This window comes from Gigantopelta aegis, chromosome 9 (genome assembly GCF_016097555.1).
Source record: "Gigantopelta aegis isolate Gae_Host chromosome 9, Gae_host_genome, whole genome shotgun sequence".
Classification (NCBI taxonomy): Eukaryota; Metazoa; Mollusca; class Gastropoda; order Neomphalida; family Peltospiridae; genus Gigantopelta; species Gigantopelta aegis.
Window position 1 is genome coordinate 13,638,134 of NC_054707.1, and position 26,687 is coordinate 13,664,820.

The 26,687-nt window shown below is 35.2% G+C and overlaps 1 protein-coding gene and 2 long non-coding RNA genes across 3 annotated transcripts in view; all 3 read right to left on the bottom strand.

Moving 5' to 3' along the window:
• Positions 1-11,797, bottom strand: part of LOC121382334 — a 36,664-nt gene extending 24,867 nt beyond the window's left edge. Inside the window, exon 1 of the long non-coding RNA XR_005959151.1 lies at positions 11,588-11,797. This is a non-coding gene — a long non-coding RNA (uncharacterized LOC121382334). The remainder of the gene's footprint in view (positions 1-11,587) is intronic.
• A 3,064-nt stretch (positions 11,798-14,861) lies between these two features.
• LOC121381944 lies at positions 14,862-18,273 on the bottom strand. Its single transcript, XR_005959093.1, has 2 exons — positions 15,809-18,273; positions 14,862-15,755 (listed from the first exon to the last, which is right to left on the bottom strand). It is a non-coding gene; the product is annotated as an uncharacterized LOC121381944 (long non-coding RNA).
• A 1,490-nt stretch (positions 18,274-19,763) lies between these two features.
• Positions 19,764-26,687, bottom strand: part of LOC121381943 (phosphatidylinositol 5-phosphate 4-kinase type-2 alpha-like) — a 31,671-nt gene continuing 24,747 nt past the window's right edge. The window contains exons 8-9 of the mRNA XM_041511371.1: positions 26,225-26,516; positions 19,764-24,654 (exon numbers count right to left, since the gene is read on the bottom strand). Coding sequence (XP_041367305.1) covers positions 24,470-24,654; positions 26,225-26,516 — 477 coding nt within the window. The 3' untranslated portion in view covers positions 19,764-24,469. The remainder of the gene's footprint in view (positions 24,655-26,224; positions 26,517-26,687) is intronic.

The window sequence follows — 26,687 nt, forward strand, 5'->3', positions numbered from 1 at the left end:
CAAGGCTCATTGGGTAGGTGTAAACCACTTGCACCGACCAGTGATCCATAACTGGTTCAACAAAGGCCATGGTTTGTACTATCCTGCCTGTGGGAAGCGCAAATAAAAGATCCCTTGCTGCCTGACGTAAAAAGAGTAGCCTATGCGGCGACAGCGGGTTTCCTCTAAAAACAGTGTCAGAATGACCATATGTTTGACGTCCAATAGCCGATGATAAGATAAAAAAATCAATGTGCTCTAGTGGCGTCGTTAAATAAAACAAACTTTACTTTTTATTCCGTTTTATTTTGTGTATTATTTTAGTGTATTATTTCAGTTAAAATTAATAATTAAACATTTAAAACAATAAATTATTATTTCTATTATTAATACAGCCGTTTCAGATAGGTTTCCAGCTAATCGATTTAACCATTTGTATTGATAACCATCATGTAATTTTAATCTCGTAACTGAACTCAAAATCATCAAGCTAAAGCTGTGAGTCAGATTTAGGAAATTAATTTTAGACACTAATCTGTGATGCTTTGGGTTGTCAGAAACTGGCAGTTTTCAATACTGTTGTACCTCTAGCCACGCAGAACGCTCACGTTATGTGCTTGAGTCGCAGGTTCGAACCACCTTGACAGAACCATTATGTTTTTACCTGTCACAATCAGCGCTCCACGACTGGTATATCAAAGGCTGTGATATGTGGTGTCCTGTCTGTGGAAAAGTGTATATAAAAAAAATCCATTCTACTAATGGAAAAATGTAGCTGGTTACGTCTGCTGCAGACTAGATGTCAGAATTTAAATAGCAATTGTTTGACATACGATAGCCACCAATTAATCAAACTGCTCCAGAAGTGTCGTTGAACAAAGCAATCTTTTACTTTTGATAATTCGGGTTGGTCTAGAAGACACTAGAAGTAATGCTAAGCACAAGTGAGATATGACACACTAAATATAAAACGATTTTTTTTACTTCATGTTCCAAAATGTCGGTGTTTTGGTCTCGTCACTTGAAATATTTAATTGGAAAACTGTGAAAATAATGATACCCTTTAGGCTATATCTCATACTAATAAATAAACATTACTGATGATTTGTTGTTGTGGTGGTGGTGGTGATGACGATGATGATGATAAATTGAATTAACTAATTTTGGTATTGCTCCTATAGTACTTTTATTAACACAGTTATAATATAAATATAAGATATATTATGGATATATTAGGTAAATATATCTACTTGTATTTTTCAGTTAAAAAACCCCTCAGAGTTTTCTTATTATAATAAACTTGAAACCACTAACCGATGTATATTTCGTGCTGGGGTGTCGTTATACATTCATTCATTCATTCATTCATTCATTCATTCGTTCATTCGTTCATTCATTCGTTCATTCATTCATTCATTCGTTCATTCATAATAAACTTGAAGTAGGTCATATCTAAATGTTACTATTAATGATGATGATGACGATGATGATGATGATGATGATGATGATGATGATGATGATGATAAGTGGACGTAATTAACTTTGGCACAAATCAATCATATAAGTGTAAGATAAACTATGTCTATATTACGAGAATATTTAATGTTTGCGACTTGTATTATTCAATTCAAAACAGAGTTTGTGGGTGTGCCATTCGTGTCGCGTACTATAATATTACTGACAATGTCATGATTTAATGGACACCTAGATGCAAATACGAAAGGGGGACAATAAAAGGCTTACACCTCAACTGAGTGGAATAACCCAACCAGTTTAATTCCTGTCACATGAAATGAATTAATGACAAATGCTCAGCCAAGGATCAAAGTCCCTGTATACCAATTGAAATGCACCGCACTGTACCGCACAGCGTGCGATTTTCGGCTTTGTTATTTTACACTGCAGTGAAGCGATCTCATTGCACTGCATGCAAATTGACTGCAGTCATGAAGAGAAATAATAGCGATAAACTTCCGTCCATTACACAGATAAGGTCGTTTTTTAAACCAAGACTGTCAAAAAGATAATATAGAATACGTGATGGTATGCGGGGGAAAAATGAAAACATCAGAAAAAAAAACAGAAAAAAAAAATATGGTGGCTAAGGGGGATTCACCATGTAAATACTGTGTGCAATGTTTCTTTCAAATATTTACATAGAAAATACTACATGGGTTGCCGTTAGATACCATTTATCTTTCAACGAGTTCTTTTAAAACGTATCAAACAAGCAAATGCGAGCTGCATACATTTCTAAATAGCAAGTTGTATAATAAATGATATTTAACGAACACGGATGTAGTATTCTATTTCTTACACATCCTTTAAAAACAAAGTTTAAAAATGTAAACGCTTTTGGGGATTAAAACGTATTTAGAGCGCTTGCGCTCAGTTCACTTAACCATTCAAGCTTTATTATTGACTGAATAGTCGAAATTAATGACTAAACTCAGTCATAAATGAAAAAAAATTCTGGATTTAATAAAATTCTGGATTGGATAACTGATTTAACCAAAATGTAACTGACGTGGCAAATTTGTTCACCTATCTTTCAGAAAAAAACACACCTAAAACTAATAATTCTTTGACTGTAATCAACATTTCCCTATATTTGTTTGGGATCGATAGCAGAAAGGCAATGAACTAAAAGGTAGCAGAGTAAAATTTAAAAAAAAAAATGAAATGCTGTTTCTTCAAATTGCTTCAAAGCTGAGATGACAGATGTATGTAACTGATATGGCATGTCTCAATGAAGGCTAATCTTCAACACTGTTTCAAATAATCAAGGTGGGTTGGAAGTAACCCAGTCGTAAAGCGCTCGCTTGATGCGCGGTTGGTCTAGGATCGATCCCCGTCGGTGGCCGCATTGGGTTTTTTCTCTCGTTCCAGCCAGTGCACCACGACTGGTATATCAGAGGTCTTGGTATGTGCTACCCTGTCTATAGGATGGTGCATACAGATGATCCTTTGCAACTAATGGAAAAAATGTAGCGGGTTTCGTCAAAATTACCAAATGTTTGACATCAAATAACTGATGATTACTAAATCAATGTGCTCTAATGGTGTTGTTAAACTTTTTTGGTCAAATAATCAAGTTCCCTCAACCACTGAGGACAAAGGCAAACAAACATTGAGATACTTAACAAACATTGTAAAACTGAATTCAGTCATTTAGCGGAGCAAGGCGGTTATCAGACGAGGGATGTCATTCTCTACAAAAAGTGACATGATTTAATGTATTACAGACATCTCTTAAAACATCTATCATAACAAAACATTGTCATACCACAGTGAGGTTTTTTTTTTTTTTTTTTTTTTTTTTTTTTTTTAAATTGTTCTTGCAGGTTACAAAGCAATCAATTTCGATCATGCTTATTTTACTGGAAGGTATGGCTGTGGTGACGGGTGATCATCGTCTCATGTCTCTGAATTGATCTTAAACGTATGTTGGAGTAGAAAATGATCTACAAACGGATGGTATCTCGTATGAGTGTGAAAGAACATATGGAATTTTGAGAGGCATTACAATACGTATTATTATCTGCTCGTTATGACAGGTTAAAATACACATTTATCAAACCTGAACGAAAAAAAAAAACCCGTAATATAAGATCAGGGTCTCGTTCCAGAAAGCGATCTTAGCCTAAAGATTAATTTAAAGTCGTAACTACCGTATGCACTTTTGGTGGTCTTAGCGCTAAGATCGCTTCGTGAAACCAGGGCCGTAGCTGGGATTTTTTTGTTTGGGGGTGGGGGGGGGGGGGGGGGGGGGCAACTGAGTAGTTAATAGTCTAAAACTTCTTTAAGTTTCTATAATGCTTTCCGAATTTGTTCGGGGGTGGGGTGGGGGGCAACTGCCCTCCCCTTGCCCCCTGCTAGCTACGGCCCTGGAAACGGGGCCTTGGTCGTCGAATGGGCATTTAGCAAAATAGTGGTTGGTTCCATGAATCTCTATCTATTGGAGGACAGCCACTCACGAGGAGATCCTTTGTTGGAGATTTCATCCCTATTGCACAACTACACATTGCCACTCACACACTAGTTTACTAAATCAAAACTAGCAACTGACATAGCTCATTCAAATAATTACAGTTGTGACGACATGCACTCCTGAATCACGTAATAACAGCGATGTGATCAAGTGTTCGCGAAAGGTGAGCATACCCATTAAAGTAAGCTAAATAGTTATGTGTATATGACATGATAACTAAATATATAAACAATATTTAAAAAGTGTATTCAGAGGGTTTGATTTTTAATTTATTATTATTTTATTTGTTTGTTTGTTTATTTTATTTTATTTTATTTTATTTTATTTATTATTATTTTATTATTATTATTATTGTTTTTTTTGGGGGTTTTTTGGGTTTTTTAGTCGATTTGCATAACCGTTATATAAATGCGTCTAACATAAACTTTATACTTGTTAATATTTTAACAATGAACATTTTAATATAAAGATATTTAGAAAAGTAAATGATTTAAATGACTTAAAAAAATAATGTTATAGTTGTGGAATTATTACTTTAGAAAAAAAAAAGTTTTCAGCGGTTTTTATAATTTTTAATTTTAATTTATTAAAGGGACATACCCTAGTTTCAGCTCATGAAAATTAACACTAAGTTTAGTTAATCTACAAACCTGTAACACATTTGGATAAAGTTAAAATGGAGTGAAACAAGAGTCTGTGACTATGAAATGGTGAAATACTCTTCAAAAATAGACCAAAACTCGACTCCATACCTGTTACCTCTCAGACGCACGTGCGTTTTTAAAAATATGAGAAATTCATTTTGTGATATTAGAAACACCTGGCTGACCAAAAACACTTCGAATGTACGGAAATGGATAATTTAAACAATAAAATCTAAGTAAAGTATGAGTTCAGTTATCAAAAAACGACTCTAATGTTAAAAAATATGCCTTAGTGTTTAAAAACTAGGGTATGTCTCTTTAAAACAAATTAGTTTCAATTTACATGCAATATATATATATATATATATATATATATATATATATATATATATATATATATATATGTATGTATGTATGTATGTATTAAATTTCATAATAATATATTTCAGTTTTACTAGCAGTAAAATATATGTAAAGACTTAATTAAACAGAAAACTTAATTTTTTTTTGTTTCAAGCCACTTTCATATCCTTCAGTGAAGAGAAATTTATAAACGCATAGAAAAACCACCAATATAATAAAGAAAAACTTCTGATGTCCAAGACACAGAACACTTATAATTGTTGGCATACATAATACGTAATAGAGTGATATCCAGATCCCAGTTTTTAGTTAGTATGCATATTATTAATCTCGTTCTACATAATTTAATTAAAACCTGATATTACGATAAAGTGACACTCTAAGGTAAAAACAACAACAACAACAACAAAAACATTACCCCCCCCCCCCCCCCCCCCCCCTAATTTTTTTTTTTCAAAAAAAATCTCAACAACAATTGTAACAAAAAAGTAATAATATTTATAAGTTTATTTTATTAAATATTTTCATTTTTTATTTTACCAATTTATTTATGTATAGCACTAAGTATATTTTATTGGAACGTTTTTACAAACTGAAATGCAGAGAGTAAATGTTCAGAAAGAATCAATGAGAGAGGAATTAAACTGAATTAAACCCCAAGACGCCTAGATCGGAATATGTAATTACAAACTCATGTTCAAATAAGGTTTAAATTTAAGGAAATACGTTTAAGATCCCACTCCAACACGAATTTAGCATTTACCATAGTTTGACATTTTTCGTGCTGGGGTGTCGTTAAACATTCATTCATTCATTCATTCATTCATTCCAACACGAATATGAATTAACTAAAAAATAATAGCTAACTTTTAATAACTACCAAACTAGACAGACAGACAGATGGATACATGACATAGATGAGATAGATGAGATAGATGAGATAGATAGACATATAGACAGATAGATAGATATATAGATAGATAGAAAGATAGATAGATAGATATATAGACAGACAGACAGACAGACAGATATATAGATAGATAGATAGATAGATAGATAGATAGATAGATAGATAGATAGATAGATAGATAGATAGATAGATAGATAGATAGATAGATAGATAGAGAGACAGACAGATAGATAGACATATAGGTAGATAGATAGACAGACAGACAGACAGACAGACAGACAGATAGACAGATAGACAGACAGACAGATAGACAGACAGACAGACAGACAGATAGATAGATAGATAGATAGATAGATAGATAGATAGATAGATAGATAGATAGACAGATATATAGACAGATAGATAGATAGATAGATAGATAGATAGATAGATAGATAGATAGATAGATAGATAGATAGATGGGCGCGTAGGTATGTAGGTGGGTAATACGTTTAAGATCCCACTCCAACACGAATATGAATTAACTAAAAAATAATAGCTAACTTTTAATAACTACCAAACTAGACAGACAGACAGACAGACAGACAAACAGACAGATAAATAAATAAATAAATAAATAAATAAAAATAAATAAATAAATAAATAAAATTAATTAATTAATTAATTAATTAATTAATTAATTAATTAATTAATTAATTAATTAATTAATTAATCAATTATCGTGCCACCAACCAACGATATAACTAACTAAATAAATAAATAAATACATTGGTTATATCATTAAATAGTAATTTACTGTGCTTATGTGAGTCGGGATACGAAAGTGAATAAAAGGTGAAACAACTAATACTAAAAAAGTATTTGACAAAACTCGTGAAGTTAAAACTATGGGTAAAATGGAGATATAATGTTACTGTAGGTTAAGGAAGGAAGGAAGGAAGGAAGGAAGGAAGGAAGGAAGGAAGTTTTATTTAACGACGCACTCAACACATTTTATTTACGGTTATATGGACCATACAGATATCGAGAGAAGAAACCCGCTGTCGCCACCTCATGGGCTACTCTTTTTGATTAGCAGCATTGATCTTTTATATGCTGCATCCCACAGACAGGATAGCACATACCACAACCTTTGATGTACCAGTCGTGGTGCACTGGCTGGAACGAGAAATAGCCCAATGGGACCACCGACGGGGATCGATCCCAGACCGACCGCGCATCAAACAAGCGCTTTACAACTGGGCTACGTCCCGCCCCTTACTGTAGGTTAAATGCAGAATGGTTATCCCAAAGTGAATAAAGTCTACTTATATGGGTGATATAAACTTGTTGTACATATACTGAACAACGTTTTGTTTTCAACAAAATGAACGCAAATATTCAATTTAATTTTCTTTAATTTAATTAAAATGATTCAGCTTAAATCCCATTAGTTTTTGTATCTGTTAAAATCAATAATGTTTTGTGAACATTTTACATCATCTATCGCACTCGACCCAACAACTTGCACCCCAATATAATTACTAAAAGTACAAGTAAAATTTAAAGGGACATACCCTAGTTTCAACCCTTAAAAATTAACACTAAGCTTAGTTGATCTACAAACCTGTACCACATTTGGATAAAGTTACAGTTGAGGGAAACATGAGTCTGTGACTTTGAAATCGTGAAATACCCTCTAAAAATAGTCTAAAACTCATTTATGAAACTATATTAATGTCCAGTATATTTTTGAGCTTATATCCTATTAAAGGGGCATTTCTGAGTTTGCTGCATTGTAAGGTGTTTCCGACTAATAAAATATTTCTACGATTAAACTTACATATTAAATATATTTTCTTGTTTAGAATATTAATTTCTGTATATTCAATGTGTTTCTGGTCGTCTTAATATTTGTAAGAAGCCCAAACTGAATTTTGTCTTCAAATAATTTCGTACGTAAGGACAAAAAATATATTTTAGGAAATAAGATGAAATTTAACCTAGTACAAATATTAGAACGATCAGAAACACGTTTAATATACAGCCACTAATATTTTATGTAGAAAAAGATATTTGATATGTAATTACAATCGTTAAAAAGTCTCTGTTAGTCGGAGTGGGCGGGATCTAGCTCAGTCGGTAGAGCGCTAACCTGAGGTGCTTGCGTCGTAGGATCGAACAAGCTCGGTGGACCCAATCTCTGATTGTTTTTAGTGTGTCGTTAACTAAATCATTTCCTTCCGTTCCTGTTAGTGGGTAAGATCTAAAAATTGCAGCAAACTCAGGCATGTCCCTGTAAGTTATAAATACGTTTTCTTACCCACTGAACCACTACACCCGTTCTGGTTGGAAACAGGTACCGGGGTGCGAACCCAGTTCCTATAACACTGTAAAGCCGATGGCTTAGCCACTACGTCACCGAAGCCGATACTTTCTTTCTTTTTAGTTTACGTCCGTGCTTATATCCAATTAAGGTTCAGGCATGATGACCAGGGCACACACCTCAACTATCAGGGTTGTCTGTCCATGACAGAGGGTTGTAAGTCGTTAGGTTCAGAGAAGAAAGGAAGGAAATCGTTTATTTAACGACACACTCAACACATTTTATTAACGGTTATATGGCGTCGGACATATGGTTATGAACCACACAGATATTGAGAGAGGAAACTCGCTGTCGACACGTCATGGGCTACTCTTTTGCATTAGCTGCAAGGGATCTTTTATATGCACCATACCACACAGGCTAGCACATACCACGGCCTTTGATGTACCAGTTGTGGAACACTGGCTTGAACGAGAAATAGCCAAATGGGTCCACCGACGGAGATCGATCCTAGTCCGACCGCGCATCAAGCGAACGCTTTACCACTGGAGAGATGAAGTTAAAGTTTGTTTTGTTTAACAAAACCACTGTAACACATTTATTTATAAATTATTGTCTATTGGATGTCAAACCGTAGGTAATTCTAACATAGTTTGGAGAAATAAGGACCAGAATGTGGAGGTGGACAGCAAAGAAGTTGAAAAACAGGATGAGTTGTCAGATAGACAAGAAATGAGGTGGAATTCAAAGGACAGAAAAGAAAGGGGTCAATGGGATAAAAAAAAAATAATAATAATAATAATAAAAAAATAAAAATAAAAAATAAAAATATATAATATATATATATATATATATATATATATATATATATATATATATATAGTTTTTAAAATGCTACCATTTTACTATGGACCCCGACAATGATACCATCCTTATGGTTGATGGCGAAAACACTACACCACCGATGATGTTGTCGGGGTTTTATTCCTTATACCTCTCAACTTATGACGCCCTTGAATGAATGATTGATTGATTGACTGACTGATTGGTATTTATGCTAATTACATGTAAATAATCTACTTTTGTTATCTGAATCATCGGTGTTCGGGTAGCCTTTGCGATTATCCCCCTTATAAAGGTTTCCTGATGACCCAAAGCCATTCTAACCAAAATCCTGCAAGGATAACAAAAGAAAACCCGGATGTCATTAGTATCGACTCACAGCTACATGATGCATTATTAATACCCCCATGTTTCCCGAAATCAAATGTCTTGCATCAAGTAGACTCCATCTTCCGGTAATGGACGTGGAAAGCTGACTTCACTCCTAGCAGACGAGCTAAAACCTTATCTGGCGGGTGAAATACTTGCGGTTTCCCGCCACCAGGTGAACAAACAGATACTGATATTTTATCTTCGAGGACCTACTAACCACAGGCCACAGACACTGCGGGGAAAGCGAAGTGAAGGAGTGGAACATATTGTTTGTGAAGATCGGTGTATATATACTTTGTATTAGGACCATACAGTCAAGGCTCATAGGCAGCAGTTTCATTGTGGTAATCTCATCCATTGTAAGAGGCGGTGACGTAGCCCAGCGGCAAAGCGTTCGCTCGATGCGCGGTCGGTCTGGGATCGATCCTCGTCGGTGGGCCCATTGGGCTATTTCTCGTTCCAGACAGTGCACCACGAATGGCATATCAAAGGCCGTGGTATGTATATAAAAGATCCATTGCTGCTAATCGAAAAGAGTAGCCCATGAAGTGGCTACAGCGGATTTCCTCTCTCAACCATATGTCTTATGCCATATAACTGTAAATAAAATGTGTTGAGTACGTTGTTAAATAAAACATTTCCTTCCTTCATCCATTGTACGCTGTATGTTTGCAAAACAATGGGTTTGGCGTTTTAAATGGACCATTCTGATTTTGCTACCATTGTAAAATGTTTCAGACTATTAGAGCCTTTATAATGACTAACGTCATACAAGGGATGAATGTAGCCCAATGGTAAAGCGCTCGCGTGTTCTGCAGTCTGTCTAGTATCGATCCCCGTCGATGGGCCCATTGTGCTATTTCTCGTTCCAACCAGTGCACCACGACTGGTATGTGCCATTCTGTCTGTAGGGTGATGCATATGAAAGAACTTTTGCTGCTAATGAAAAAATTAAGCGGGTTTCCTCTTTAAGACTATATGTCAAAATTACCAAATGTTTGATATCCAATAGCCGATGATTAATAAACCAATGTGCTCTAGTAGTATCGTTAAACAAAACAAACTTTAAAACTGCACATTAACTACGCAGGGCCTACGTTTACTTGTTTAGAATATTGGTGTCATTTTTATTACGTCCAGGTAACTTGCAGTTAATCACACTTATGGCGACGCCAGGTTTGACACTACATTTCTGTAACCCAGTTTGTTAAATATTGTGCACTTTGTTGGAAAATGCAGAACATTAAAATGCATTGGCTTCAATTATTCCTATTTTAATTTATCAAACCATTTTTAGCACCGTGATTAATCAATCATTGGCTACAGTGGCGGATCCAGCGTCAAATCTAGCAGGGGTTACAACGAGGATGTGAAGCTGGCGGATAGTGAAGGGTGGGTGATAGTATTAAATATTCCTTTGTTAAAAAACATATTGTCATAACAGGCAGGGGCGGATGTACGATTTTTCAATGGAAGCAGTACAACGCTTAAAATTGGCACCGACAGTGAGAGTATTCAGAAGTATACCAACAATGTTAGTAACATGTATTCCCTTCCACATGAATATCAAGCTGACAATAATTGTAAACATGTTCCTCATTAAAAACAATAGATACACTATGTTTATCTGCTAAACACTGGAGTTTTCAGGGCTCTTCGAATTGTGGAGGGGTGCACACCTTCAACACCCTCGAGAAAGTTATACGATTAAATTTATGCTATAAACTGAACTGAAATTAAATTTATGCTATAAACTGAATTGAAATTAACTGAATTAACCTCACGAAAAATCTTTGTAGTCTTATTTATATGCATTTGCCAGGGTAGCTCATGGGGACCAGGGTCCCGCTCAGTCACACACACACGCACGCACACACACACACACACACACACACACACACACACACACACACACACCATAAATATATATAAATAATATAAAACCTTCGCTACGCAGAGACGTAGCGTGGGTTACAGCGCCCAGGACAAGGCGCGTATTGCGCCCCCTAACCAGTGGACTGTTAGCACTCCCCCGTGTCCCTTCCACCAGTCCAGAATTTTGCGCCCGGGGCAACTGTCCCGGTGGCCACGCCCACGCTACGCCACTGTCGCTATGCCAATGCCTACACAGCCCAACCCCGACTTCTACCGTCCTGAAAAACAATCAAACAAACACTTACCTCTACTGATATTATTATCCACTCCACACTTGCAGAAAATATTGCAACAGAACAGCACAGTGGTTAACTGTCATCATTAGGTAGTATTATATCCCTGGACAGATATTTTACATTTTTATACATTTCACATAAATAAGATTATTAAATGTCATACAGCGATTCTGTTCGCACATTTATTTCAACTATAGTCAGAAGTATGCACATAGTATCGCTTTGACATCAATAAGCATATTAAAATTTGAAACGTCAAAGCATTGTCGACGTTACGTCAAAGGACTGCTGGCGTTTTTACGGTAACGTTTCCGACCATTATCGTAATTCAACGGAAAATGCCGATATACCCTTGAAATGCACACATACACCCACCCCCTCCCTTTCGTTCGGCGCCTGATTAGGAACGCAAGTAGCGCAGGACAGGGTACAGTAATAATACTTTGTCAACGGTAAGATTGATTAGGCAAAGAATATAAGTACATACAATGTGTTCATGCATTAACATAATAGCCATTTGTTTTGTTTTTGTTTTTGCTGTAAAACAAAATATAGGTTACGTATCAACCTGTCGGTCATCATTACTGGGTATTTCAATAATACATAAATTTAAAAAGAATTGAAATTAAATCATTTGGATGCATAATTGTTCATTCGCGTAGCCAGAAGGCCACGGGGGCAATGCACCCCTCCCTAATCACAGCACTCCCCCTTCCCACCACGTTATATATATATATATATATATATATATATATATATATATATATATATATTTATTATTTCCACATAACATGACCAATGGACACTGTGGTTGCCACCCCCTCCCCCACAAATATAAAATGCCAATCGTTTTGTTTGTTTAGTTTTTTTAGAGTGGGAAGGGCATGCAAGGTATAATCGTTACACGTCACAAATAAACAAAACAAAAAACAACCCCAAAAATTGAATATTTTGGTCATTATGCAACTTTGAGATTGTCGCTTTAAAGAAAGAAGGAAATGTTTTATTTAACGACGCACTCAACACATTTTATTTACGGTTATATGGCGTCGTTCATATGGTTAAGGACCACACAGGTATTGAGAGGGGAAACCCGCTGTCGCCACTTCATGGGCTACTCTTTTCGATTAGCAGCAAGGAATCTTTTATATGCACCATCCCAGACAGGATAATACATACCACGGCCTTTGTTATACCAGTTGTGGAGCACTGGCTGAAACGAGAAATAGCCCAATGGTTCCACCGACGGGGATCGATCCCAGACTGACCGCGCATCAAACGAACGCTTTAAGTGAATGCATCTTAAAACAGCAATCAATAGGTTTATATGTATTATTTTATCCATTTAGAATAGACCACCACCAGCAATTGTCTTACTGTTATTTGGCTACACTCGTTATATATCACCTTCAAAAATGTATTCTTCTCCACTATAAAACCGTTAAGAGGGCTGCTGTTACATGGATTTCGTCTACATCAGCGAGTGTATGTAACGTGTTGATTTGACAATAATTATAATGCTATTCCTAATCTAGATTATTGCTCAATTTGTAAGCTTAGACTAATGTAATAAAACATATTTAGGGGTCACAGGAGAATAGGGTTGTTTTTTTTTCCAAAAGAGGGGTCATGGGGCCACAATGATATCCCCTTGGGTCCGCGCCTACAGCTATTCGATGTCGAACATTTTGTAATTTTGAGTCTTCTACATTTTTCCATTTGCAGCAAGGGATCGTTTATATTCACTTTTAGACAGGACAGTGCATGCCATGACCTTCGCTTCAGGATAGTCTCTTTAAGGGAAAAAACACCACATAATTTTTTTTTATAAAAATAAATAGAAACTGTTCTGAAAAATTAAATTCAATATTAACGAGTATAATTTAATCGGCTTTTCTTTTTTTTTTCCCACATTCCTTTTAAATATAAATTCAATCTAATTTTATTATGTTTTTTAAAATATTTTATTTCAAATTTGGAGTGATGTGCGTCTCAAACTCTGAACTAATTAAGAAGTTTGTAGTCGATTTCATAAATAAATAAAATGCATGCCCTTATGTAAATTGTGACATTAAAATCGACTTCTCGGTCATGTTAAAAGTAGGAATGGTCTACTCATTAAACAAAACCATCTGTGATTTTACTGACACCTCTACTATCATCCTATTGGTGAATGAACTGAACACATCTACTAATCACTGATATTTTTTCCGTTCCTTGCAAGTTAGAAATGCTTCTTTTTTATATATATATATATATATATATATGTTCCCACTTCCGCAACTCTGATGCGCATTGGACAACCATACCAATAACAAATAAATAAAGAATAAAATAATAATAATATATTTAAAAATAATAAAAAAAAAAAAAATTATAATAAAAATATATAAAATAAAAAAGATATTAAAACAATTAAATAAAATAAAATAATAATAAATAAATAAATAAAATGTATTATAATAATAATTTTAATAATAATGATAAATAAATAGATGAATAAATAACTAAATAATTGTTAAAAGGCTGGGAGAAAATTGCTCAAGGGTCCAAGAAACCAGCTGTTGACAATTGCTAGTTAAGTAGCCATTTGATTGTTCTCCATGTGAAGAAATGTTATTTGGCGCGTTATAAAAATCATACCCCTTTAGTCCAGTATTCCATTTTATACACATCTTGAAAAAAACTTGGTTTAAAAGAAAATTAAACGTCTTTCCAAACCCAAACTGTTTTTTGTACGTCACAGAAACTATTTCGCTTGTCTTAATTTCAGTAGACGTCTGGCTGTGACATCTAGGTCTTCACCATGGAACTTAGTTCAATGACACCCAATCGCCGATGTACTTTTCGTGCTGGGGTGCCCATAAACATTCATTTATTCACCATGGAACAGGCAACCTGTGAAATATCACCGTGTGGTACTAAAATATCACACAGTATTATATCCAACGGATGTGTAAGAAAGTGAAAGTAAAGAACAAACAAAACGACAAAGCTGGATGTTTTTTTTACAATATTTAATATGTCTACGCTCCAAACAAAGCTGTGTGGGACTAGAACGTGTGGCCGATGACGAAATACAGAAACGTTACTTACAACAGCGGGTGCGCGACTACAGGGGGACAATATAAAAATCACCGTATTTACACGCAACAGATTACTGTACGTAACTAAACGTATGTACACGTTTGATTATCACAATTAATGCACACATACATAGCAATAATGAATGCACACGCAGCGCAATACTATTAAAATATTGGGTCGAGTGTTGCGATTTACAAGTAATTAGTAAAATATCAATTGTTCTGTGAACAATATCCAAGTTCATTGAGTATGTCTCAGTTGAATAATTTGTTCATTTAGACAGCAATGTGGTCCTTGAAATGGTTTTGAAACAGAAATTTTAATAACTCCTGATAAGGACTTATCCATTATGGTACATGTGTGTGTGTGTGTGTGTGTGTGTGTGTTAGGAGGCACCGCCATAATTTTACTTGTGTGTCTGCCACACACTCCCCAATACTAAGACATGGATTAAATTAAAAGAAAATCATTTTATTTGTGTGTGTGTGTGTGTGTGTGTGTGTGTGTGTTAATATACGTCTCCCCCAGTGTGATAAATATTGGAACAGCCCAAAATAATGTTGGCATGAATCAGTGTGATTATGATTATGATTATTATTTTAATTTAAGGTGACACACTATTATTCTTGGATATTAAACATTAAAAAATGAGTTTCAGTTTGAATGCTTGTAATTAGCATGTCCAATTTTGGATTCATAGAAGCTCATAAAGAATTGATTAATAAGTCAAATTTCACTGTCGTCAGTGGACCGCATTTACACTGAACAACAAAAGAAACGTGACTATTTTAATGAGGGTTTTTTTTTTTTTTTTTTTTTTTTTTTTTTTAATGACAAAATTACTTTATAGACTGTTAAAACTGGCTTAAAATGTTCACAAGACATTGATATTTTTTTGTAGATATAAAAGCAAAACAGAATTTTTTTTAATAAAAAAACAAAACAAAAAACAAATTAATATTCTCATATCTTTTGTTTAAGTTTCTCTCCATTTCATAAAAACTTAATACAACATATTCAAATTAATGAAATACTAAACATGCAAGTATTTACAATTCTGTTGATGTTTTCAAAATACAATTTTCTAGACCTAATAAGTGTATTGTCTCAAAAATTTGTTACTCAAAATAAAATGTTCTAGACCTAATAAGGTTTCTGTATTGTCCTTTCTCTCTAACCCCCACCCCCTCGGAATTTGTTACATATTCAAATTAATGAAATATTAAAAATGCAAGTTTTTACATTTCCGTCAAGTGTTCTCAAAATAAAATGTTCAAGACCTAATAAGGTTTCTGTATTGTCCTTTCTCTCTAACCCCCACCCCCTCGGAATTTGGATTTTTTATAATGACCCTTGATTCACTACTGCAAGTTTTATGATCAAATCACACTACAACAACATAGCTATAACAAAATCATATATATATGAGAATGTGCTGTACACCACTAAATATTAGCGAGTTAATACATATCAGAAAATTAAGAAGGCCATTATCAAGAAGCTGTAATCACCATATTTTTAAAGTATAATATCAGTTTCTTATAGTAGTTGATGCAACCAACAGTGATCTAGTCCTTGTAAAATTTAAAAAAACTTTCATAATTTACATCAAATAAAACTTGAATAATTTGTAGATATTACTACAAATATTAATTCTGAAATATAAATGAAATTCCAAATGGATAATTTTGTGAGCACATGCTTATAGATTACGTTTAAAACCGTAACGACAAACGTTTAATGAGAGGTATTCTCTTTGCATTGGTGTGGTTTTTCAAAACGTTTAAAATGAATAATGTAAAAATTTATTAATTGCATCAAGTTACATTGATCAATGTTGTTAGCGAGTAGATACTGAATCAGAATGTCACAGAAAAACAGCAGAACACTGTAGATGGAATTTTTTTTTTTTTTAAACCGGCACATACTGTGTCCCCCCACCCCCCACCCCTGCTAAAAAAATAAAATAATAATAATAAAAAAATAAAAATAAAATAATAATTATAAAATATTAATAGAAAATAAGAGACAGAAAGAGAGAACCATGTTATTAATAAGTAAGAAATTAACTTAATTTCTAAATTGTATAATTATTCTAGACAGCAAAACTAAACAAATAACAAATCTGGGCACCACCAACTGTCTGTTGGAAATAGTTCTCCTCCTGGTAAGACATTGCATAGAATCCAAATGTGCTGATCACTAACTCTATGGCCACAGGAACAGTATTAATCTATCATTACATGTTGGATAGCCCGTAACACTGTCCAAACACTAATATTATGTGTGGTAAACTGGACCCTAGAATAGGCTGAACATTACAAATGTGCTAGCCAATCAACTTCTCAGGGATTTAGGGATAATATATGAATAAATAATACACCTGAACGTCTTATAAAACCGAAGAATATTACCATACCGATGTGCTGATGAATGAATTTTTAATGAATCAAGGATTATAAATGTGCTAATCACTGAACTTTTTAATGAAATAGGGATTATGTAATGTGGACAAACCACTGAATGTCTTAAAAGTACCTAATTTTCATATAACAGTTGCATTTGGGGGGTGGGGGGGGGGGGATTTCTGGCTAAAACTTAGCCTAAAATAGCCATTTTCCAAAATTTAAAATCAAGCAAACCGTTAAAACAGCTAAGTTGTGAACTGTTATGTTCTAAACTTAAAAGCTGCATATAGTTCTAGACTGACTTTTGACACACTTGATGATAGAACATCAAAATACTATCACTGAAAAATAATTCAGTTTAAAACGTAATTTCTAAATGTACAAAGTATACTGTATAATGGTGTTAGGTTTAGGTAAAATTTTGAAATATTGTCACTTGCACTCCAAAATCGTAAGTGTTAAAACAATGTCTGGAGACAAACAAATATTTTCTTCTGTAATCAACTTAAGTCTTCTGATGTGTGACACATTCGGATAATCCAGAAGGATGTATTTCTGAATAAAGTTTATAAAAAAACAACTCCAACAGTATTGTTAAATTTCTGATGTATGTCAAATGGTCATATCAATGAACTGTTTTGAGCTTCTTGTGACATTAAAATTATTAAAATATCTTTGTATAGAAACGAATATCCGAAGCATGGCCCATATTTTCAAAGTCATCTTACTGCTACAAAATCATAAAACAACACACTCCATAGTGACGTCATAGCTTGTGATATTACGATTTCGCAGGCTAAGATTGCTTCGAAAATATGGGCCCAGGACACCAAGTTTTAGCCAAACGTACTGTACAATATTATAGGATGACCACATACCTTAACAAATGTGTTAACCACTGAACTTTTTAAAGGTGATATCTCAAAGTTGCATAAAATTTAATGGCAGACTATCTGCAACTCTTTTTTTATTCATTAACTTTTACTTAGAAATTTAAACACTATACACCCATAAAAAATTATAATCAATTAATTTAGTTTTGTAGCAGGAAAAAAAAACATATTGGAAAATCTTTAGTGAATAATCAACATGGGCGGATCCAAGGGGGGGGGGGGGGGACCAGGGGGACGCGTCCCCCCCCAAAATTGTTCAAGTGCCCTCAAAATGTCCAAGTGCCCTTTTTGTTTGTAGAATTTTTTTTTTTTTAAGTAAACAATAATTATATTGTAGATAAATGAAATCAAGATTTTCGTGTACATGCGCAAGCTTGCAGATGTGTCTGTGTTATTGAGTCTCAATGGGGCCCCATTGAGGTTCTAACGTGAGTGACGCCAATTTACTTCATTATTACTAGTATATTATGACGTAGAACTGTAGGAATTCATATTAATTGTAAATATCAAAACTTGTAGTAAGGTGCCCTTTTGACGAGTCAATGTGCCCTTCTTTTTTGGTCCCCCCCTAAAAATATTTCCTGGATCCGCCCATGATCAATGAGACCAGGTGCCTTCAGTTGAAGCAAAAACTTTGCATCGTTATACCAGTGGATGTTGCTGACAAGTTTAGTGTCTTTATACAACTCATCTGTCTCTGACAGTCCTATACAGTCAAATTGCCACATTTTGTAGATTCATTGATTTTATAAGATTTATTACAATGTGACAAGACAGAAATGAATAATGAATGCAACTGTTTACACAAGTTACAATTTTTATATTCCTGATGTTTACACAGAATTACAATTTTAATATTCGCATGCTATTTATGCAGAAAGTGTGGATTTGGATTACGTTTAGTTATTTATTACAATATATATATAAAACTAATAATATATGTTACATGCAACTCTGACACAGCACCTTTAACGAATCCAGGATTACAAATTTGTTAATCATTGAACTTCTTAATGACTCTAGGATATGACAACTACGGACCTATAATGTTTAATATTCCCTGAAAATACAGGTACTTAGAGATGTAGCATGTACACACACCAAGTACCAACAGTACATCCAAACAGGCACTATCATCAAGTGGGTAGTTCATAACTTCGTAAAACAGTTCTTAAAAACAAAAATTTAACAGCATTACATCAATGATCACTTACTGCTAACGAACACCATTACAACAGATATCAAGATAAACAGATTTGTACATATACACTATACAATAAATATTAAATTTTCAAGTGAAAATCATGATTTGTTACATCTTTATGTTCAAACAGCAATTTTATGCATCAACAAAACTGCACACATGGTAGTTATCAACTATACTGTATCCATTTGGCATTTTTCAGTGCATAATATTTCAAGGGTAACATCTACAGGCCTTGGGAAAGAAAATAAGTATGTTCTGCTTTGTGTACAAATTACGTGGTCGCTATGTATATATGCATGAATTAAATTACATGTAAGTTAACACGTTGATTAACACAGTGTGTGACACAAAAAGATTGAGAATTTTAATTTTCAGGCCATTATTTGTCAAAAGTTAAGAATTATAGGATGCACAATTAAGGTCCTGTCAGTAGAACGACTAGAAATGTTTCAGCTCATAGAACACAGAAAACAAGAAAAATTACATCAGACATTGTCTAAGAAATAAGCTGGACTCTTTTTTTTCTTAAAGCTTCATAAAAGCTGTATTTGTCAGATATACTATACAATATTGAAAAGAGAGACATCTACCACGTTGAAATTTTTATTATATGTTCATAGCAAACTAGAGAATTACAGCTAAAAGGACAGAAAAGCACCAACAATCGCTGCAGTTTGAAATAAAACAGTACATGTATCAATGTCTAGCAGGCACTCTAACAACATGACCACAAGTACATCAAATGTTAGTATCTGATGCAGTTCTTGGAAAACACTTCACCCGTGTGTGGGAGCAGGTTCTAGCTCTGTGGGTAGAAACACTCGCTTGATGAAGTACTAGTATTCAGTCGCAGGATCGAATCTCCTCACTGAAATCACTGGGTCCCCCCTCCCCCGTCGCAATCAGTACCCTTTAACTGGTGTATCCAAGGCTGTGGTATGAGCTGTCCTGTTTGTGGGGAGAGTGCATATAAAATATCCCTAGCTGCTAATGGAAAACTTCAGTTTTCCTCTGAAGACCATTTGCCTGAATTATCAAATGTATGACACCCAACAGCAGATGATTAATTAATCAATGTGCTTAGTGATGCTTTCTGAATTTTACAGTCCTTGTAACATGGTTAAACCTGCTGATTAAATGACTGGGAAACAAATTAAAAAGTTCAACCTAGAGATTACTGAAATATCTACCAAACACTTACTGTCACAAATCATAACTTATTACACGGTACACTAGTTCTATGTAATTTTTAAATGTTTGTTATACTGTTCCTTTAAAACATAAAACACACAAAAAAAGTGGTTAGTCTGGTAACAAGATAAAAAAGAAAAAGAAAAGCAAAGTCAAGCAGACAAATGGGTGCTATTGTTTTAGGGAAACTAGTTCATCTAACTTTAATTTTTTTAAAAGAAGAAAACAAAACAAAATGGTCAACAAAACTATCTTCAAGTTGATAAAAACATGACAAATAACAGTTCTTGCTCAAATGCATGTACACCATATCTATAAAAGTTCTTTCAAATTGGTTCATATATCTGTTATTAAAGTCAACACTCATCTGGCGTAATACCAGACGACGAAGTGCTATTTAGATTTCAACTTATATCCAGACGTGTAGAGATATACAATAATCTCTTCAAAAAATGATTTCTGTACTCATGAGATACTGATGTCACAAGAAGCTACCGTATAAACGTTTTTCACCTGTCATAGCACTCTTAACATTGTGCACCACTTAGCTGCATCCATCTTCAGAATATAATACAGTATATGTACACTTCTATTATGCTTCGCTAAACATAAATAACATTAAAATTTATTACAAACATAAAGCACCAGATCATTATGAATAACTAATCTCTCAAAGCAACAGACATGTAAACACCATCAAGTTAATTGACAAAATCATCGTGTATTGTATTTCACACTGCAACTAAATAGTTTTTTATTTCGTAGTTTGCATAAACACACACTGTCCAATGCCAGTCACTGGTCTCAGGTATGTTGATGTGTGGTAATAATGACCCGAGGGGAAGAACTTTCCTTTTGGCACCGTCACTAACTCTAACCCTAACTCTATTTATTAAGTATTTATAATGTTCTTTATACGTGACAGTGCCAAAGGAGTCTTACCACCAGAGGAATGGTACTATCAATGAGTATGTACAAAACCATTCGAAACCTAATCAACTGTTTGTAACTAACACTGATAATTAATTTTGCTTAGTGTAATAGTAAAAACAATTAGGAAATTCTGCATTCAGAATAGAAATATCAAGAAGAAACCAACAGCAATAGAAAAACTGCATAACAGGGGCGTAGGCTGGGGGGTCGGGGGTTCGGATGAACCCCCCCATTGAAGCAAATGGTCCGCTCTCAGTACTAAAACATACAAGTTTATAAACATGGAGTTTCGGGTGGTGCAAAAACAAAATTAAAAAAGGTCCACTTGGTTCATATTCGACCCCCCCCCCCCCAAAGGTTCAGATCACGCTACGCCCCTGCATAAATGTGATTGGTAAAGCCAAAGAACCTAGTAAAAACATTGGATGTATTGAATGTAGGCCAACTGGTTTGGGCTCGAAATAGTCCATTACCATTTTTCAGTAAGGTGCTTAGTGGTTAAATAATAGTCCCGATTCTTCCAGTAAAACACAACACTCCTTCAAAACATGTTTCCCACAAACTGAAAACCCTCTCTGATCTACCATAAACACCACAATGACCACAAACACTGGGGCAGGGTGTATTTCTAGAGATTAATACTTGAAGCTAGAAGCAGGAACATAGTGAAAGCTTTTTAAAAAGTTTTTTTTTTTTTTTTTAAATAACTGTGTGACATTTGCAGATTTCATCAATTTAATACTGATATGTACATGTACTACTGGCCAATCAAATATTCTGTTAGATTCAGAATAACAAGAATTACGTGGAATTAAATGTCTCGTCTACCATAAACATTTTCAGTGTACTGTGACAAACATCCATAGGTGCAACTACAAGCCAAGTTTCATTGGCCTAGGACCAATAGTTTGTGAGAAACTGATTTAAATTTTTAAAACTTTAATGTTAAACTTTACTACAAAAGTTGACACTGTCGCTGGAAAAGTAATACTTATCTCGCCATTTTACTTCGTAAAGATAAGACAAAAAATATAATAACATGATTTGTAGATTATCCTAGCTATCCCTCAAATGTGACTAACAAGTAAATTAATGGTGGGATGGAAATATAATGCGGTATGATCACTGATGTAAATGGATGTCGATCATTTTAGGTAATGTAATTGCATTTTCATTAAACAGAAACAAATTAACACTTCAAAATTATTCACCAATGTAATAAAAATATGTCTAAGCAATAAAAATTACAGCAAAATGATTTTACTGACCACTATTCAAAATACCGTTTAATAAAACTGTTGTCCATTTTGAGCATTTCCTATGCTTTGAAAATAATTTTCGCAGTTATTTTATTATCCAATCACATTCCCTTTTAGAAACAAAAAATTCTTCCTCACATTTTGCACCACAACACTACTGGTACAACACACACCATACTTCAAACATTTAATAACTCAGAGTATTACATATTTTATACAACACCGCTGTTGCCATTTGAATCCAAATATTTCAATTCTTAAACCAAAAAACCCATCCCTAAAATATCCAACAGCTTTCAAATGTAAAACACGGCTAATGTCTTCGTCCATCAGGACCCGTGCTTATAAAACATTTAGAGTCCAGACTCAATTTCAAATAACGATACACGCATACAATTTGTATAACGTTGTCATGACATTAGTGTCTCAGACTGAGTCTCGAATCTAGACTCTAAAAGTTTTATAAGCACCAGGCCAGGTAAGACCATTTTAAATATAGATTTTTTTTGTTTTTGGAAACTGTACGCCTTGATCACAAGCAAAACAATATATGTATAATGTCAAATATGATACAAGTACACATCTAACAAAGAATGTCATTAATCAAGCAGGATCATGATAATCGGGTCAATGTTTGGTTTACGTTGTGCCACATAATTATGGAATATTTTCTACTACTGAGAATTCTTAAATAATTCTTAAATAATGCCTAAATAATGTGATATTAAATAGTGCCTAAATAATGCACCAGTTATTCAATTAAGTACAAACTGATCTGTATTATGCAGTCACGCGTCTTAAAAGAGAACGATGCAGAAGCTTAACTAACATACTAAGGGACATAACTGCAAATTTAAATCGGTGGAGGTCTTAATAATTTTGAGAACGAATGAATCCGATTAAGACAATGATACTTAATCCCAGTGATATAAATAACAACTTGAAGCCATTTAAAAATAAAATCACTTATTTGCGTAAATTATCGGTCTATTAGCAACCATACTTCTTTAATAGTTTTGTAAGATTTGGGCTTATATTCCGTTTCTTCCACATGACACATACATAAATTATCTATTAGCAACCATACTTCTTTAATAGCTTTGTAAATTTTGGATTTTATTCTATTTCTTCCACATAATACATACACTAATTGATGAATGCAAAATAAACAAATCTGCTGATTAAATGACTGGGGAACATTTTGTTTAAATGGGACAGACTAATGGAAAAATCCAATTTTCATTTTTTTTTTTTTCAGGACTTTTGGGGTAGGGTAAGGAGAGTAAAATAATGTACCCTAAAATTTTGCAAATTAATGCATATATTTTTATAATTCTTAGACGATTACAGTAAGAGAATTGCCGTTTAAAATGTCAAAGTGCATGAAATGAAACGTTCCATTTCGAAACATATCAAATTCATAACCTCCTAAGAGAGGAACATTCTGTTTTGTATTTATTACATACCCACATATTATTTTCTGGACGAAAACCTGTTGTTTTATTTGGAAAGATGAAGGACAAAAAAACACACAAAAAACCAATGTGAGGCTGTAACTGAAAGTGGCCGCTACCAATATGAAAGCACTGGCTTGAGGCATGAGGTACAAAACACCATCTAACTATCTAGTCAACACTGAGCAAAACTCTAATCATCTTGAGACTGTGTGCCCACCCCATTTAAATAATATTTCACATGGAACATTTTGATAACAAGATTCATGCTGCATTCACACAATCAGAAAACGGACTACATGCTACTGCTGAATGGATCACCACATGCGGTCATGAGCTCTCAATCATCAACCAGACTAAAATGTGAAGATGAACTCTGGAATTGTGTACAGTGATTTGAGTATAGTGTTAAAATTTATTAAAAAAAAGATTCTTCTAGTTTGACCAATTAAAACATGATCACTCGATGCATTTAGCTATGAAGTCCAGAAAGCGTTTGGCATATTGGTCCGGCCGGACTGTGGAAATCTCGGCACCAGCTCCATGCTTGACAGTCTTTGCAGCCTGCGCCGTCCGTTTTTTCATTCCATATTTTGTAAGAACATCTATCAAGGCCATGAAGTATATTTCTCTTTTGCCAGAGTCTGAAAGGCATAAATAATAAAAGTTAATATATTGGCAACATCCTCAGGTTTGGATTAGAGGAGACCTGGATTGTTTTCTCTTTTTGTGAATACTTAACCTGATCTAGCACTTTCCCACTTGTCAGTAGACCTAGCACTTGCCCACCTGTCGGTAGACCTAGCACTTTCCCACCTGTCGGTAGACCTAGCACTTGCCCACCTGTCGGTAGACCTAGCACTTGCCCACCTGTCGGTAGACCTAGCACTTGCCCACCTGTCGGTAGACCTAGCACTTGCCCACCTGTCGGTAGACCAAGCACTTGCCCACCTGTCGGTAGACCTAGCACTTGCCCACCTGTCGGTAGACCTAGCACTTGCCCACCTGTCGGTAGACCTAGCACTTGCCCACCTGTCGGGAGACCTAGCACTTGCCCACCTGTCGGTAGACCTAGCACTTGCCCACCTGTCGGTAGACCTAGCACTTGCCCACCTGTCGGTAGACCTAGCACTTGCCCACCTGTCGGTAGACCTAGCACTTGCCCACCTGTCCGGAGACCTAGCACTTGCCCACCTGTCGGTAGACCTAGCACTTGCCCACCTGTCAGGAGACCTAGCACTTGCCCACCTGTCTGCAGACCTAGCACTTGCCCACCTGTCAGAAGACCTAGCACTTGCCCACCTGTCGGTAGACCTAGCACTTGCCCACCTGTCGGTAGACCTAGCACTTGCCCACCTGTCAGGAGACCTAGCACTTGCCCACCTGTCAGGAGACCTAGCACTTGCCCACCTGTCAGTAGACCTAGCACTTGCCCACCTGTCAGGAGACCTAGCACTTGCCCACCTGTCAGGAGACCTAGCCCTTGCCCACCTGTCAGGAGACCTAGCACTTGCCCAGCTGTCAGGAAACCTAGCACTTGCCCACCTGTCAGTAGACCTAGCACTTGCCCACCTGTCAGCAGACTAAACTGAACATCCCAACAGCTGGGCTCAGAGGTCATGTTAAGAGTATGAACAGAAATATATGCACAATATTGTTAATGGAGTTCCATAATACTTTAATTTTAAATAGATCCAGAATTTTGTTGGACATGTATGCATGAATGTGCTTAGACTAACTACACCTATATCTACTTCACAATGTCATCTCCACGAATGACCATGAAAATTGGGGGGAAAACCCCCAGCAGAACAGTTTTTTTGGTTATAAATATACTTTATGTCAAATGTTTATGCTGTTGCTACTGCAGTGACAAAAAGGAAAGTTACCAGTGAAATTACTTTGACTTTTGTGATAATTCAGGGTTGTCAGTTAGGTAAAACTAAGTATTTTGAGGGAAAGAAAAGCCCTACAAAGTGATTAAAAGCCCTGTCTCACCAGCTGAAGGATTACTTTTGATTTTGAGGGAAAGAAAAGCCCTATAAGTGATTAAAAACCCTACAAGTGATTAAAAACCCTGTCTCACCAGTCGAAGGATCACTTTTGATTCTGAACAAAAGAAAAGCCCTACAAGTGATTAAAAGCCCTACAAGTAATTAAAAGCCCTACAAAGTGACTAAAAATCCTACAAAGTAATTAAACACCCTGTCTCACCAGCCGAAGGATCACTTTTGATGGCATATTTCTCCAGCTGTTCATCCAGCTCTCCAGTGAAAGGCAGGGAGGAGTTGGGGAGGGGACTGTCCGGTGGGGTGGGTACTGAACCACATGCGTCGGCCATGTCCTCGTCAAATCCGTTCTCCTCCGTGTCTCCGCTCTCATCCTCATCCTCACCCCCATCAGCAGCCGCAGCTGGAGCAGCGTCCACCGTTTCTGTCTGTGGCATGTCAAGGTCACTGATACCGACAATGAGACTGTAGTCCATCAAGTGAAGGCTGGACAGAAACTGAAACACAGACACACTTGTTAATTACTCAGTAGTCGCTAGTAACCATATAGATATTACGTATGATGGAGAGAAAAATGGATGGACAGCATTCTTGTCTGTTCTGAACACAGCAAGGCCTTTTTAGTGTAGTAATGTTATTAACAACTGCTGAAGAATTGTGGATATTGA